At 38.0% G+C, this 17714-nt stretch overlaps 1 protein-coding gene across 3 annotated transcripts in view; it reads right to left on the bottom strand.

The window, feature by feature from the left end:
- LOC122811845 (N-chimaerin-like) overlaps nt 1–17714 on the bottom strand; it is a 274924-nt gene that overhangs the window by 204603 nt on the left and 52607 nt on the right. The window contains exon 2 of one of the 3 annotated variants that reach the window (XM_044083962.1): nt 11715–11787. In XM_044083962.1, the coding sequence (XP_043939897.1) occupies nt 11715–11762 (48 nt within the window). In that variant the 5' untranslated portion in view covers nt 11763–11787. Of the gene's footprint in view, nt 1–11714; nt 12067–17714 lie in introns of those variants that run through there. The other 2 variants (XM_044083960.1, XM_044083961.1) reach the window with 2 other exon arrangements.

The following is a 17714-nucleotide window of genomic DNA, read 5'->3' as shown; positions in this document are numbered from 1 at the left end:
CAGTAGTATGTATTAAACTGTTTTCTTTAATGGTTATAGGGAAATATTTGTGAGCACTGTACCTGAAAGAACTACCATGAAATCATTACATTACTGCAAGTAAAAGTAAGAGATACGTTAAATGTAAACTACATTATTTTGTTTTTAAGAGATTAACTTTAATATTTATAAATGGTGTTTATACTGAGTATCAGACAAATAAACATGTACAGAACTCGATAGGAACACACTCCCCTTCCAAGTACTCACAACCACTTCCCATATGAATTCATCTAAGTATGCATAACCACTACTCATATTCCTTGTCCCAAGTGCACAAGCACTCTCCAAATGACTACTCCCACTATATGCATACGCACTTAAATAAAGATTTAATTATAATGTAAATTTTTTTAAGAAATTAAATGCCTTCTAACATGATATGTAGATTTATTATGCATTTTCTGTTTTCCCCCAAGCCTTTTCTCTGTTTTTATTTTAATTAAACAGTTCTGTCTCCTTTATTATTTTGTTTCTATCCCATTTATTTGACTTTTTATACAGATTCAAATCTCTCAGGAATAATTCAGGCACATGCCTCCCAGGTTATGGACCACTCATCCCCTGTCTATCTGGGGTCATCCTAGCAGGGTCAAGATGGTTGTACCAGTCCTGCAGGCACTTCAGCATGTGACAGCCTGGAAAGTCTCACCAAAAGCTGGCTTCAGACATTTTTAGTGGACAGACAGATTCAGCTTGGCAAACCTGTCTACAGCATGCTGAGGGCATACTTTCCCAGCTTTTGTTGACCATTGCACAACCACATGCTCCTACACACTCAACACCGGGGGGTTCTCCAGTATACCACCATATGGCAGTAGAAGTGCTTGAGACTCTGTGGACTGGGGACTCCTGCACCATCTCTTCCTCAGCCCTTGTTCCCTTGTCCTTTGTCCATCATCCTCTTACCTATTGCCTACCCACACTACCCTGTTAAAAAAACTTAAAAATATATGGGGGGTATCCCCTGCCAAAAACACTGCGCCGCTCCTCTGCTATCTCCTCCAGCACAAACTGTCTTGATGGTTTACTTGCTTGTCTCCCCTTTTTCAGACTTTCCTATCCTCCACTTTTCTATTCTTTAATAATAGCACCAGGGTATCCACATACAGGTATCTCTAGATAGAACATTATAAAACTTTCATTTTTTTTTTAAATTCTATTGTAAATGCTACACAGTCTGTATCTTAACGTATACCTTCCAAGTGAGATTGCACTTAGCCATGCTCACTTGTGATACAGAAAACAAAGTAATGCAAAGCCTCTGGCATTTATATACTAATTTACAAGCTCCTAATGCTGAATTTTACATACTTTATACTTTTGCCATAAATTGGCATGTTTTTAAAAAGACCTTCACTTATATTCATCCATCACTTATGACTGATGCTGAGATTGTTGACATACATAACATGTCTAGTGGCATACTCACAGATAACCACTAGGCATGTAAGAAGTCCTGGACTATGAATACCAGCCTAAGAGTAAATATTTTGGGAAACTTTGCTTAGTGTTCTTTGGAGCTTTGTAGTATTGTTAGTACAAGTCGCATGGTGTAATTATTATACTGGTATATTCAAGCCAAGGTATAAGGATCTTCCTGGTAATAGCTTTACAGGAGCCAGTGGTCACAAGATTGATCATTTTTTAAGTGCTTTGCATGCTTGTCAAATGAAAGGATTAGCTCAAGATAGACAATTATACATTTGTATGAATCTGTAGGAGCTATAATATGTTTCTAAGGGTCAGATACATTAAGTGAAAAGGAGATGAGTATTCTCTGAGCTGATCTACGAATCAGACAAAGAGAGAGTTTTTATTTTTTTGAGGAATGTACTATTAGTTTGTACTCCCAAACTCCCAAAATCACACCCAGAGTTTCATAAAGGATATCTGTGTTTGATCTTCAAGTTCAGTGAATATTTTAACTCCCTTTAATGATAAGAAATTGCATGCATATAAAATATTTTATAAATCTTGTTTTGATCACATGTAAACTGGCCAAAAGATGTAAGATTAGCATAGGTCAAAGAATTGATCCCTAAGGGACCATAATTTTTTCATGGCCATGTGGAAAGTGAGTGCTGACAGATCAGCTAAACAGAAGCCACTAGCAAGTAAGGGAGAAAGATCCAAATCACCTTGCTAGGTATTGAATTTAATTACACAAATGCATAGTAATATGTTGACGATACCATCTGTGGATACTACACGGCACGTGTGCTGTGTAAATCAGGCAGGGGAACAAGTTATGTACCAGATAACATGCAATCAGTTAGCCTCCATTCTTTCTGTGATCCAGCATTCATTTGGTATGTGAGTGTGTGTGTGTGTGTGTGTGTGTGTGTGTGTGTGTGTGTGTGTGTGTGTGTGTGTGTGTGTGTGTGTGTGTGTGTGACAAGCTAATGTGATTTATAGAAGGGTGCACTGTAACATGGCTATGGATTTATACACACAAGCACACATGCAAATGTACACATGCACACACACACACACATTCATGCACGCACACACACGCACACACAAACACACACATGCACACATACACATTGCTTGTTATAGGTCTGTGCATACATTTAAATATCAGCAGATCATCTTATATCCATGTCGCTTTCTGCAAACGTTTCACAAATACATTTTGATATACTTTGAGTTAATGGCATGTCTGTATGTCAGATATTATATTTCTAGGAGTCACAGCTAACTAAATGGAGTCAGTCACTCATTCCTTTTAGTTAGTCTGATTCACATCAGAGCATATTTCTTTGAGATATTGCTGTAGTTTGTATAAACCTTCTTCTACAGGAACCTTTTGTTTGGTGAAAATTGATTGAGAGGAAGACATTTATTAACTTTCGCATGTCTTTTGAGGAAAAAAATTTGTGGATGCTTTGATTGTAGGAATCATTATTTTGTAGTCAACAGGGTTTCCCTGTATGTTACATACAGTTGTATATACATATTGTACAGAACTGTAAATTTATAGAAATCTGTGGTTAGACTACTTGGAAAATGTTTAGTTATTTTCCATAACACCATTCAGCCTAAAGTTGTTCTTTGTCATTACTGTACTTTAATTGTTTAGAGTTAAAATTGTACAGCAACTTAATATGAGCTAGATGTTTAAACTTTAGTGTTAAGCATATTTTATTCTGGTGTAGTTGGTGGTATAAAAGCTTTGGTCCTGAAATATTTCCAGGTTAATTGTTTTCACTCTTGGGTTGTTGCAAGTCAGAGACAGAGCAAAACAGAAAGCATGCTTAAAAATGTAATTCAACATTTCCTGAAGATGGTACAATATTAGTGTGAACATACCAAGTCCAAAAAGTATGCATAGGTGTGTGTGTGTGTGTGTGTGTGTAAGTGGGGTGGAGGTTAGGGTAATTAATTTACCTGCCACAAAATATGTTATAGATGTTACACCCCCCTTTAAAAATAAATATTTTGAGGTTTCTGGTTTATATTTTAAATGTAAAATACAGACAATTCTATGTATTTATAGTGTCATTTTTCTTGTTTTAAATTTGTTGATTTTAATATAAATTTGCTCTGGTTTTACAGTGTTTTAGGATTCATGTTTGAATAGTGTGATCCTTTGTTGAAACATAGGACAAGCCTTCCTTTTCACAGGAAACTTTTTATGGGACTCCACTACTTCCTGTACATCACCCCTCACATTGCCCTATCTAATTTTCACACTCACCAGCCAAAGCAACTCATCATCCACTTTTTTTCTCAGTAATAAGAGAAATATTTTATAATGGCATGCTGTGCTGTAACAAACACATATGCCCAGATTTATCACTGCAGTAATCTACTCTGTCATGTAAATGAGCACCATCTGTGATGCTGCTTCCACTATGAGTTGACGAAAGCAAAGCACAGAAGATCTTGCACCCCGCCCCCTCAGACTGACATATACCAAGTCCATAGCAGCGGCAATTTAGAGAAAGGGGAAATTCCTCCCAAAAGGACCAACTCACTAACAGTGATTTCCTGTGGAGGAACTCAATTGTTGGGTTGAACCTTTAGCAACTGAAGCTCGAGAGTCTAATCTTCATCCACCAGTAGGGTATCAGTCAGACATACCCAGAGTTCAATGATTGTGTATGACATTGTTGACCTAACACAGCACTATAAATATATTACTATTATTATTATTATTATTTTTTTTATTATTATTGTTTGTTGACCAGGTTAGTCCTACTAGGCCAGTAGCCACTTTTAGATGTAGACAAGAATATAGATGTAGATATAGATATATTATATCAAACAAGTAGCATATGTTCTCTGTGTAAGCTACGATCATTTCACTTTTGCTTGGTAATATTACTGCTGCTCTTATATATCACGTTAACATTAGTGAAGTCTTCCACCTTCATAAGATGTGTCAATCGGTTCAACTCTGCACAGACAATGGATTCAGTGCTAACTGTGGCCTAGACCAAACCACACTCATGCAACTGGAATTTAGCAGCAGTACTGCATTGTTAAATGCAGTGTGCAATACAGTAATAAATAATAATAAATAAACTTTTGCAATGTATGTCTGCTCATAGTGTTGCCTATGCTTCTTCAGATGGAGGGCAATATCCTGCATTTGATGAAAATGTTAATTCTCATGCTATTGTGTTGCTGTATCCTTTTGCCTTTTGCAATGCACATGGATGGCAGCATATCAGAAGATGCAGCTTGGCTTGAATTAATAAAACTGTTTGTTGAATGTCCCAGGTGCTACACAGTAATACAGTAATGGAATACTTAGTTATGGACGACATGAGCAGCAGATGTTATATTATGGCCAGAGTATACATGGTCTGATATGTCATCTAAACATTATGAATACAATTGCTTTGTATTAATGCACTGGGCATACCATGTACCCTATTTGTGTATCTGCAAAACTAATGTGGTTTTGTGAGTCTGTATGGTTCATAACATGACTGATAGTATGCAGAGGTGTCATCACACTCTGTGATAGAGTGTGATAATGTTTATGCATTAAATGTTAAGTAACACTGCTAGTGCCTCATCAGATCCCTTCAGAATCTCAGATCCCATTGAAATCCAATTTTGTGTGGTAGTTTTCTTGAAACACCACAATAAGGATAGATGTTGAACAGTGCAGAGCCCATCTACTGGACAGTCTGTAAACATACTGCAGTATAACATATAGAAAAGAAAATAGTAACATATTTAAAACCTTACAATTATTTATTGATGAAAACAAATATCATCTAATGTGTTTAAGGTTACTGGACAATGAAACAAGAAAAGAAGTACAGATGCCATTTGTGTTAATGCATGACATATTTATGATAGGTTTACTATCATAATGTCAACGTTCATAAGACAGTCCAACCTAAAATATCGACACAGATGTTCAAAACAGAATGTCAAGAAGGTCAGAATTTTGCAAACACACTTCCTTGAGCAAATTTGACCTTTCTCGACATCCGTAGACTGCAGTCGAACACTGCATACCAAGTGAGGAAACTATTTAGCAGTGGGGGCATGCCGCCCTGCAACCCCCCAGATTAAATATTCCAACTCTGAGATCGCACTACAGTAGGGAAAAGGGCAAATTTCCTGATCCACACAGTACGACGATCTCTTGTCAAAAGGCTGACCACCTATGCTCGAATGCACAATGCATTTGCTAAGCCAAGACTCGCATGAATGAAGGTTCAACAACATGGGTTCAGCCAACCGAAGTTCAGCATCCTGTGGTCATCAGGCTTTCACTCGGAATTCTGATAGTAAACCTTTATGATATACAATAGAACATAGAAATGCAGAATAAGATGGCATATAGGAATAATTTCACCCACCTACCCTACCCATTTCCACACCGAGTGACTAAGTGGCAGACCTTTTTCAGTCAAAATATTATATTGTTCCTTCATTTCTTATGTGATTTTTCTTTTTACATCTGTTTCAAATATTTTTGAGTGTGATCAATATTTTGCCACCTACCTCCAGATCAGGGGTGTACTATTCATCCAATGCCTTTTTGTGAAAAAATACTGCCTCCTATCTCTCCGAGCTGGCTACAACTCTAAATTTCTTTATGTGTGTTTCATGTAGTTTTGAGTTTGTTCACAATTTTGCCGTCTGTCTCCACATCAAAGATGTTACATTCAGCTTCATACTTTTTTGTTGAATAATTTTTCCTCATCTCATTCTGGGATGACTAATTATGTGAATGTCTCTACCTTATGTAATTTTGACCCTGATCACGATTTCACCCCTGTATTGCAACATCATGGGTGTCCCATTTATCAAAAAAACATTTTGTGGAATAACACTTTGCCCTGTTTCTGTTAGCTAGCCACCATGCATCTTCAGTCTGTTTCCTTTTGTTCCTACTCACCTCTCTTTATCAGTCTAGATTTTGTATTTAGTTTTTGTGCAAAGCAGAATTTCTGTTATGCTTCCGCTTTTTTCATGACTATATATTTTAACATTTTGCAGTCCCTGCTTGTTTTTTGGATAGGATGTGCTCTTATTACCTCATCTATACCATTAGTAGGATGTGGTCTCCTGAAATGCATACAACATTCAATGTTGCATCTTTCCAACTGTCTACATAAAGAAATATAATATATTTTTCTCCCACTTACTTTCATATTGCAGTGTTTCAGTAAAGGTCACTGCACCTTAAAGCAAAAAATGATCAGTTAAACATTAAGTTAAAACTGTCTCACTTTTTCTCCAAGAGGCTGCAGACTTGGGCAATCAAAACACACATTAATTTGAAGAAAAGCATTGCTTCTCCTTGCAGTAAGCAAAAAGGAATAAGCAGTGACAAAGCAGGGTAATGAAACTTGAATAAATATGACTAATCAATGAAGAACTGAACAGGTTAGTGACACCCTTTCTCACCCTCAGGTCATGTCATATGACTAATCCACCATGTACTTCTTTTTTGTTGCCACTACTTCCCTTCTAATTTTAAAGGAATTCTCTGAATGTTAACTTCTCAGATGCAGAATTTATTTAATTTTTCCCATTATATGCTTGATTTATGATATTCTTCCAGTCTTACTGAATTCTCTTTCTTTGTACACCTTCATTTGACCCACACCTCAACTGCACAGATACTTGTAGAATGCCCAGATTTTTGCATCATATTTGTGGAAGGTTTCTCATAAAATTGTTGTTTAATGGGAAATAATTGGCAAATCTTTGGGGATGAAGTCACATAATAATGACATCCATTTGAGTTTCAGACATCATACCCTTCAGAAAATTTGTGCTAAATGCAAAACATGTTCTTCTATGAACGTTCTAAGTTTATAAGAGCAATATTTTAAAAATTATTACTGTTTTGAGGCCTTTGTCCCCCATTACTTGTGTCTTTGTCCAGATTTCTTGCTCTAAGATGTTGAGAGGTATGAGATTCTGACATTGCAACACAAATCTTGTAGTAAACAAGAATTCAGCCACTTCTTTTTATACCTTCTAAAATATTACTTATAGAACAATGTAAAGGAAAGCCCTAGTAATCAACATTGTGATATCCTACCCCACTAATCAGCAACCTTTAATCGCAGTCACCATCATCTAAAATGATCCTCTATGTCCAGCCTGCCTAGCTGGTCAGTTATTCCTGTTACTGTCCTAGGACCCATTCTGAATCTTATAATTTATTAAGTAAACTTTTATGTAATATCAGGCTAAATACTGTTGTAAATTCTAATTATGTTATGTTGACAACACCCCACTTGGATCCAGTGACCTGGATGCCAAGTCAGAAGAATCTTTTCTATTTTGCCTGTCCCTCATGGTTTGAATCTATATCACTTAATTCTTTGATTCAACAGAGACTCCATGGTTTCCTCCTACTGTTGGGGTTACAATTAAAGGGTGTTTGGGTGATAACCATTTCAAATGCTGGGACCCACTAGACTGAGTCCTGTAACACAGAGACTGAATTTCCAGAATAACCGGACTTACATAAATTAACTCTGATATGGTCATTTCCTGGAATATTCCCTTTTCTCTTAGGTATGGAGATCTCAGAGTTTGTATATTTAAGTTAAGGGGGTGAGGGAAGCGTGTTCCCTCATCAGTGGTGCAATGGGGCTTGCCCTCCTGCAAAAAAGAAGTTTAAAGTAGAAGAGCAATGTTCTAGATTCACTCTTCTACTGGAATTATGGTCTTTTTCTGGACCTGTCAGCTCTATGCATCTTGAGTGGCAGTATCTCAATAGGGAACAATTTGGGCTGCCTCTGTAGGTTACCTAGCCCTTACTATGATGTCTTTGTTAAGGGCTTTTATACCAAAGCTTAGGCAGCCAGCTGCTAGAGGCAATACTGACTGGCTGATCTAATTTTATCTTAGAAGGAAGGAGCTGGTTTCTCTACCTGCAAGAAAATCTTCTACTGGACACTATCCCTGGTGAAAGGCACCATGCTATGAGGTGCACTGAGGATATGGAGGTACCAGTGAGGACAGCATCCTCATGCATTTCATGTTCAACCTACAGAAACATTCTAAAAAATAAGAGTGTAAGTAAAACAAACAAAAAAAAAAAAACATTAGTTGCAGAGAAAGTCATGACTTTTGCTTCAGAAAAAGTGTGAAGTTTTTGTCTCAAGTATTGTGGCAATACGTAGTACTACTGAAATGACTGATTCTGCCTTAGAAATGAAGGACACCCAAACCCCAAAGACTGACATTTTAGTTCGGCCAGGTAGGACTGGGGGAATTAATAGAGAAACAGGCCACCCACCATTAATGCTTCTAGCTTTTGTCTTGTGTCATTTCTTGTAAAGTATTATCAGATTTCCCCTCTACTTTTAAGTACTCCACAATTTCCTAAAAGATGTATGTTAACAGTATGACTAAAATATTATGTTAGTCATGCTATAAGCTGTCACCTCAGTTAATGCAGATGGTAAGGGCTATGAGCTGTTGACAAGCAGCTTCCTGTAGTCTAAGGTTTGATTCCCACACTGCCCATTTAGCAACTGTGTGAGTTTCAACAAGTCAATTAACCATAAGGTATTCCCAGGTCACCTCTTAAAGTGTAATCTTTGGTATGGTGGGCTTACCTGGAAAATAAAAAAAATCTGGGAATTCTGTGATGAATCTTATTTTCCATTGCCATACATACTTCTATGTTTTGAATTCTTACTGGATATTTTTCTGAGTGAATGGAATGGAATCATTACCCAACTCCCTAGCCATCATCACCATCCTGCACTTTTCTATAAGCTGGGTTGAATATATTTTCTTTCTTTTCCTTTGTGAACGCTGAGCAGGAATATTCATCCTCTCTAATTCATCACCACTTATTGTTCTTCTCCCCTTCCATTTTATTTAGCTTCATTCCCCCTCCTACTGCCTTTCTTTGACCTATTATGTATCAGTAAAAGACTTAACCTAAGCAGTCTATTCTTTTTTCTGTCTGAATCTTTTGTTTTGTGACTGAGTTTTTGGTTTTGCTGTATGTTGGTAATGCTCTTACCTTCTTCCCCATGCTTCCTCACATTTTCTAAAAATACTTTTTTTTTATTTTTGTATGTAATATATGATTCCAGCTAGAAGACCATACAAAGCAAAATAGAAGATGGAAAACAAAAAAAGGGGGTTTCATGTATAAGGTTGACTCACAGATCAAGGCAAACAGCAGAGGAAAGAATAAACATCATTCAAAAAGTTACTTAAAAAAAATGTAATAAAAGAGGGAACAAGATGTTCAAATGACATTCTGTTTTGTTTTCCCTTAATTGCTTCTTTTCTGTGAGCATGTGAGAAGATAGAGGAGATTTACAGGATGTAAAATTGCATAAATATCCATGCATACTGTAATATATTCCGTGGTGCGGTATAGAGAAATACTGCATAGTGGCATGCCATCCTCAGAATGAGATGCTAAGACGATGCCTCATATGTTTTGCTTTTCAGTCACCAACTGACTGAGGGTAAAATCACTAAAATGCTTACTGATGAAAATGCAGGTGCAGTAAAAGTAGCAAAGGACACACTTCACAGTAAGTAACTGTAAATATGTGTTCAGGATGCACATGTACACCAGCAGTCATCGCTTAATACAACGTTCTCAACAAAATTCTAACTAAAGGATTAAATAAGATGAAGGAGTGAGATCTGAGACTCTCAAGTCTGTGTAGTTTGTTAAGTCAGCCTTCTTATTCTTAATTTTCACAGCATTACTTCCTTCTTGGGTTATTTGTGTCACAATCGAGTCCTTGCACTAGAATCCAGCCTGCTTAAACATAAAATGCAACAAAGCCTAAAGGATGTCATCTCAAATGATCAAAGTCAAATATAGAGGAAAGAGACAGAATAAGCATGTGAAGTTAATAGGAAAACCTAAGAAAGTAAGGAACTAAATATAAGCAGTCTTGTTCTATTATGTAAGCCATACACTATTGTATGAGGCAGATAGAGTGAATAAATAAATAAATAACTGTTCACACAGTGGGGTGAGACATAAATAAGTGAATAAGTTTGTGTAAGGGATCTCTACTCCTGGATACATACGGGGCTTTTTTCTGTTGGATATGCACAATTAATTAAATAAATAAATAACAAAAAAGTGTGTACATAGCAATAAACACATCTATCTATGTGTTCTGTGGCAAACATAATATGGACAGATTTGGTTCATTTTAAAAGAACAAATCTCATCATAGATCCAAATCACAGAAATATAGTATAGAAACCTAACACCTTTTCCACTATGTTAATGAGTCACTAAAAAATTCTAGTTGTCCTACTCCCTTTTAGTAATACTGATGTCTCATGTATGGTTGTGTACTATGCTGTTACTGGGTTGCCCCTTGATATTCGTATTATGATGATTTCTAAAGTTGACATATAGGCTTCTCTGTGTTTTCTATATGAATTGGTTGGATTTGGAGTACTGAGATTTGATCTTGATATAGAAAGCCTCCTTCTTTCTTCATTACTCTGTTGGCCCCATTTCAAAAGACTTGCTCTCAATTTATGTGTCCACTTACATCGACAGCAGGCTGAGAACAGTTCTTTTGGAAACCTGCCATCAGTGCAAGTCCGTTTATACATAGGCCATACACTGAAGTAACTCTTTTGGAATCAAAGCAGACTAACACAGAGAGCAACTCTTTTGGAATTTAGCACTTTATGTCTATTTTTCTAGATTTTTTTGTGACAGTTCACATCAGAATTTGTTTCAGAAAAAAATGCAGTACTTGCTTTTACAATACCATACTACCTACCTTTTACTAACCATCCTTTGCTAGAAAATTTTTTGAAAGCTTTGTTTTATTCTGAATATATACATTTTTATAATATAAATTAAGCATGCATGATTTAAAGTTATAATTCAAAATGTGAACTATTATGCCATATTAAAAAAAACATGACATGCTTCCAGTAACTGGGATTCAAATTCAGGGTACAATTCATTTATATGGTCTTTCTTGTGTTTTACTTACCATCACTTCATCTGTAAACAGCTGTTTATCTTCTCTGTCTATAATACGCACTCACACTAGTATTTAACCTTCGGCTGTTCCTTTCTGGCTGTTATATGTATATTTTTAGATGTGCTACAATTTGATAGTGCTAGACTTTAGCAGAATACATATTTAGTTTGCACCCACCTATACAATTTGACAAGAAATGCGTGCAACCTGCTACAAAGTATAAAATGTAGCACTTACCTTGAACCTGTGGGCTTTGTCACTTCCGATGTCCTTTTTTTTCTCCATTGTATCTGCCTGGAAAGCCAGAGACCTGGAATGGGAGCAAAGTATCCTTTTCAGTGGGTTCAGTAATCCTACAGTACCCTTACTGGTCCTGTCAGGTATAGTAAGCCAAGACTGTTCTTCATTCTGGCTTTCTAAGCTAGCAAACTCAGACAGCCTCTCCTGGGACAGCATCTTCAGTGTAGTTTTTGATAATTCTGCAGTCTAAAAACCTTTCTATTAAAATAAGTAAGAAAATGATAATTTAAAAAAATACAGGAAAAGAATGTCAAAATCCTTTGTCAGTTATCAAGATCAAAAAGTTCCAAAAAAGTTATTGCTTCCACTACTAAATACATTAAAACTGTTTATTAGTTAAAAGCAGAAACAGCCACGAACACATTTCCTTGTCCATTGTTCATCTGAACATCTGATGGAAAATGTACAAATATCCTTGCTGCTTGGAACTGAAAGCTATGAATAGAGCATGTATGCATCTCTGAGCAGTAACCTCTCTGTCCCTCTACTACTAGGAGACTGAAAAGGGGTGGAGAAGCTGCCAACAAAAGAAGAGAAAGAAGCAATACAGACAAAATGAAAAAGCAAAGCCTGCAGCTGAGTATAGGGTTGTGCAACTGTAAACGTCTGTTCCTATTACACATCCAAAAACAAACCATGCTAATAACATTTATTTATATTTCCATCATCATTTAAAAGTATTTGAAATGCTGTTTTATTTTTTAAAACTGCTTGTAGGTTGACTGCAGTGTTTAGAAGGCACTCTATTTTCCTGTAAAGTGTGATAAATTCACACAGACCAGAACAACGAAGACCATAAACTGCTGAAGGAGAGGGTGTCTGTGAAAAAATACAATTAAGCTTAAGAATGCACTATTTCTATTTAATACTGTATGATCTCTTTGTCTTTACAAGTCACCCAAGTTCTTCTTCTATATTTTTTAAATTGTTTGTCAGTCCTGTCTTGATGACCTCAGATAGGAGTACCACTTATCACTGAAACTGATTTTTCATACATACTAGGGAATAGAGCTGTGATTCAGAACTCATTTTACCATACAGCAATATTTATTATATTTTATTTTATTGTATTTATTTAATTACTGGGAAAGGTGAGAGAATGGTGTTTCGGTTTGCTTTGCCCTGCATTTCTGAAGACACTGAGATGGCAGTAAGACCTTGCACCCACATTCTCCTGTCTCACACCACTCTCATTATTCACCTCATTAATATCTTACTGACACACTGACGTATGACAAGATGACAATGTGAACCAAGAAAAAGGTAGGATGGCGATTGAGCTTCTGTCTCCTTCCCAAACTTATCCTCCAATACCTGCTTTAGTTTTAAGTAAATGATATCAGATGCTTTCAACTCATGTCTTAATTTAATCATTTATTTATTTACTTATTTATTTATTCTACACAACAGTTTCTTAAACATATTATGTCACCTATTTGTTATTAACATTATAATGTATTAGGAGCCCCGTGAACTATGATGTTTGCAGATGACATTGTGATCTGTAGTGAGAGGAGGGAACAGATGGAGGAGACCCTGGAGAGGTGGAGATATGCTCTAGAGAGAAGAGGAGTGAAGGTTAGCAGGACTAAGACAGAATATATGTGTGTGAATGAGAGGGAGGATAGAGGAATGGTGAGGATGCAGGGAGTAGAGGTGGCGAAGGTGGAAGAGTTTAAATACTTGGGATCAACAGTTCAGAGTAATGGTGAGTGTGGAAGAGAGGTGAAGAAGAGAGTACAGGCAAGATGGAGTGGGTGGAGAAGAGTGTCAGAAGTGATTTGTGACAGACTAGTACCAGTAAGAGTGAAAGGAAAGGTCTACAATAGGGTAGTGAGACCAGCTATGTTATATGGGTTGGAGACAGTGGCATTGACAAAAAGGCAGGAGTCAGAGCTGGACGTGGCAGAGTTGAAGATGTTAAGATTTGCACTGGGTGTGACGAGGATGGACAGGATTAGGAATAAGTATATTAGAGAGTCAGCCCAGGTTGGAAGGTTTGGAAACAAAGCCAGAGAGGCAAGATTACATTGGTTTGGACATGTGCTGAGGAGGGATGCAGAGTATATTGGGAAAAAGATGCTAAGGATGAAGCTGCCAGGTAACAGGAAAAGAGGAAGGCCTAAGATAAGGTTTATGGATGTGGTGGTTGGTGTGACAGAGCAAGATGCAGAGGACAGAAAGAAATGGAAACAGATGATCCACTGTGGTGACCCCTAACGGGAGCAGCCGAAAGAAAAAGAAGAAAATTATTAGTATTATTATTATTATTATTATTATTATTATTAGATACTGTGTGTGCTCCTCCATTATCTTCTGTATGAATGTTTCTGCTTCTTGGATATAAAGTTAGAGATGACAGTTTTTGACAGTTCTTCCAGAGATATTTTATGTGTTTTTCTGGTAAGTAGATCTCCTGAACTATTACAGCATGCCAGGTGGGGTGTTATCACAGGAAAAATAGTAGTAATACTCCATTTCTTTGTGTGTGTGTGTGTGTGTGTGTGTATGTGTGTGTGTGTGTGTGTGTGTGTGTGTGTGTGTGTGTGTGTGTGTGTGTGTGTGTGTGTGTGTGTGTGTGTGTGTGTGTGTAATCTGTAATACTGCCATATTTCATTCATACTATCCAACATATATCCAGCATATAGTCATTCTGCCTCACGAGTGATTGACTGATTCATTTATTGATTAATTTAATCTTTGTTAATCAGGTAAGCCCATTTAAATTAGAGCCCCTTTATCAGAAGGGCACGTGGAGAATAAGGCAGGTCAGGGACTTGTTTGGGGACATAAGGTATACAAGTGGGAGCTGGGCTAATTTTTGCCTGCCTCCATATTTCAATTCTGTCTCATTTAAAAGTAAATCTTAACTGAATCTTCAGGAAGAGATTACTTGTTTAGGATCTTTTTTTATTTATATCAACAGTACCACTTCAAACCATGTACTTGTGACATTCCAGACAACACTATAAGATTTTGCAACATTATTCATTTAATCCAAAAATCCACAGCTGATAGTACACAATTCTGAAAGGCAGTATTGGCATCCAACTTAGGAATAATGTTACCCACGCATATTAACACTTGATATAGAATTTTTAATTCACACTGATGCATTTTAATAGACTGTAGTGTGATTTGCAGAGAAATATCTAATGTTATGTTGTCTTATCTCACTTTCATTCTATGCTGGTTGGGTTCCTCGTTTCCAACTCGGCCTAATTCAAAAGCTTGACAGCTTCCACTGGCTTGAGGGCATGCCTTATCCCATGATGCTCAGGAAAGATTACACAGATCTCGTTTGCCGCTTAAGCAGATCAGGTGACTTCTGATTGGCTATTGGCTAAATTTCAATTTATTATTAATATTTTTGATATTTCTAGTAAAATAGTTGAAGTTTATTGATAGTTCAAGTATTTATAGGTTTCTAGAGCAATCTGTTTTTTTTTTCCCCTGTCGTTGCTGTTGTTGGCGATCAGTCCCTCTTTCTTCATCAGGCCTAACCCTCTAGTTGTCATCCTTTTTATTCTGTAGCTCATTTTAGTTAGAAAGCTTTCCTCTTATCCTTTCAGGTAGCTCGTTTAAGTTAGAGGGCTCCTAGTGGCTAGTTTAACATAGAGGGCCACTTCCCTCCCTCTCTTTACCTTCCTTATTGCAAGGAGAAATCATTTAAGTTAGAGGCTTTCTCTTCCAACTTGCTTTTGTGCGTAGTCAGCATTATATATAGATATATATATATATATTCACAGATACATTGTTAGTATTGGTAGAGTAGTTGTGCATTGTGGTTATTGTAGTTTAGGCTTTAGTGACTTAGATAATTGTTACATATTGTTTTCTTGCAGACAGACCTGTCTAGAAACATGTTTGCTGGTCTCATTCTATTTTTTTTAACTTTGTGAGGTATCAGAGTTGTTGCTAAGTTTTTCTTTGTGGTTCCCTTCTTGTTAGTTCTAAACATGTCGAAGGATCAGAAGGAATCTAAACAATCAGGGTTCAAAAAGTGCGATAAATGCTCCCAAAAGATGTCTCTTACTGACATGCACACCAGTTGCGTGTATCGCTTGGGTGCCCTTCACTTACAGGAATCATGCACATTTTGCCATGCCTTTAGCAGTAATTTTACTTAAAAGTAAGAACAAAATGATTGTTAGAGGGCTACTAAAGGTTCCATTCTCTGAAGCCCTGGAAGGGTCTCAGAGCTCCAAACCTTCTTCCTCCTCTAAAGTGGAAAGGTCTGGAAAAAGAATTTTGACTATGGATCCGGCAGTGGATCCACCTAAGAAGATTGTTGTAAAATAACATGGCTCAGAACCAATGGCTCTTGGGTCCGAAAAGTCCACCTCTTCGGTTCCTTTGGCAGTTATGGAACCAATAGAGTTTCAAGTCAGAAGACAGTCCCTAGTTCTGGAGCCGGTTACTCTGACTTTAAGAGCTCCACTCCTAGAAAGGGCGAGATCTCCTTCTTTGTCCTCCCATTTCTACAGGAGCTTGTCTGACGATGACATGGAGCGGGTGGTGAAGAGACTGCTTCGTACACTGGCGCTGGCAAAAAAAAGTAGGAACCGGAGTCGACTGAGGTGCCATCCCTTTCTTCTATTCTTCCTCTGACCCATTTGGGGGCTTCAGATCCAGGGGGCTCAGACCCGATAGTAGTGGAAACATGGGAACCAAGACCTCCAACGGGATCGTCGGTTCTGACGACCACTCTGACTACCTTGGTTCCATCAGAATCTGGGGAGTTTAGGAGGCGATGCTGTCTTGCCAGGTCTGGGGAGGAAAGTCAGATCGGACAGCTGTCAAAGCCACTTCTGCCTCTCGGGGCTTCGGCTCAGTTGATCTCCACTCCTACATCAGCTTTGGAGCCAACCACTCTGCTTTGGGGTTGGTCTGTCAGTTCTTTGGATCTGGGGATATCCTCAGAGTGGGGTGAGGGGGCTTTTGAGCTGATGGAGAGAGTGCTGTCACCTCCAATAGCTCCACTCTCAGGTTCAAGCTCTCTTCCCCAAAAGCTCCTGTGTCAGTCTCGGCACCATCACTCCCACACAAGCGCAGAGACCCTAAGACCCAGGAAGCCCCAATGGGTGAGACCGTCTCTTCCAAAACTTCCCCAGAGCACCCCTCAGAGGAGGTCCTTTGGAACAGACTGTGCAAGAAGAAGTACATAGACTCCCCAGATGAGTCCATCATGTCAGACACCGACCTGGACTATTCAGAAGGGTCCCCATGTTCCCCATTGAGGATGTCTCCTTTGCAGACATCTTGGAGTTTCTTAAGCAGAGGGGTGGCTGAAAGTCCACCAGTCCTTCTGAGGATGAGTTGGCGTACCTGGAAGCTTTTTTGTCTTGCCCCTACCACCTCGTGGATATCTCCACCCTTTGACCAACTAATGACTGTGATTGCTCAAAAGTTGTGGGTCTTTCCCAATAAAGTGGAGCCTGTTCCAAGGAGGCCTAACAAGTTCATTACTGCTCCCACGGATAAAGAGTTCTTGATGAAAGGGGTCCCAGTAGATGTGATGTTGGTGGCGGTGGCCACCAAAAAGGAATTGTCGGAAACTTCCTCATTTGTTCATCCACCAAATAAAGACTCTCAGACGATGGACAGGTATGGAAAGTGTACCTTCTCTTCAGTGGTTTTTACACTTTGATCATGCAATTACTTTACCCATTTTAACAGACTTCAAAGAGATCTCCTGAAAGAGCTAAGAGATTGCCTGCAGGGTGCTGTAGCTGTTGGGGGTTTGGATAAGGTTTCCTCTCAACTCTCTACCCTTAACTCAGTGGTTAACTCCTCCCTGCAGCTGATTTCATATGCAGCCAATGGAGCAAGTAGGGTAGCAGCTTCAGGAATTTCCTTAAGGAGGCATTCCTGGATGCATCTCTGCAACTTTGCTGAACGCTTCAGGTCTTCCTTCACTAATGCCCCTTATGAAGG

Source organism: Protopterus annectens, chromosome 9.part0, assembly GCF_019279795.1.
Source record: "Protopterus annectens isolate FY-2018-M chromosome 9.part0, PAN1.0, whole genome shotgun sequence".
NCBI classification, from domain to species: domain Eukaryota; kingdom Metazoa; phylum Chordata; order Ceratodontiformes; family Protopteridae; genus Protopterus; species Protopterus annectens.
This window is presented reverse-complemented; position numbering and strand designations above follow the sequence as displayed.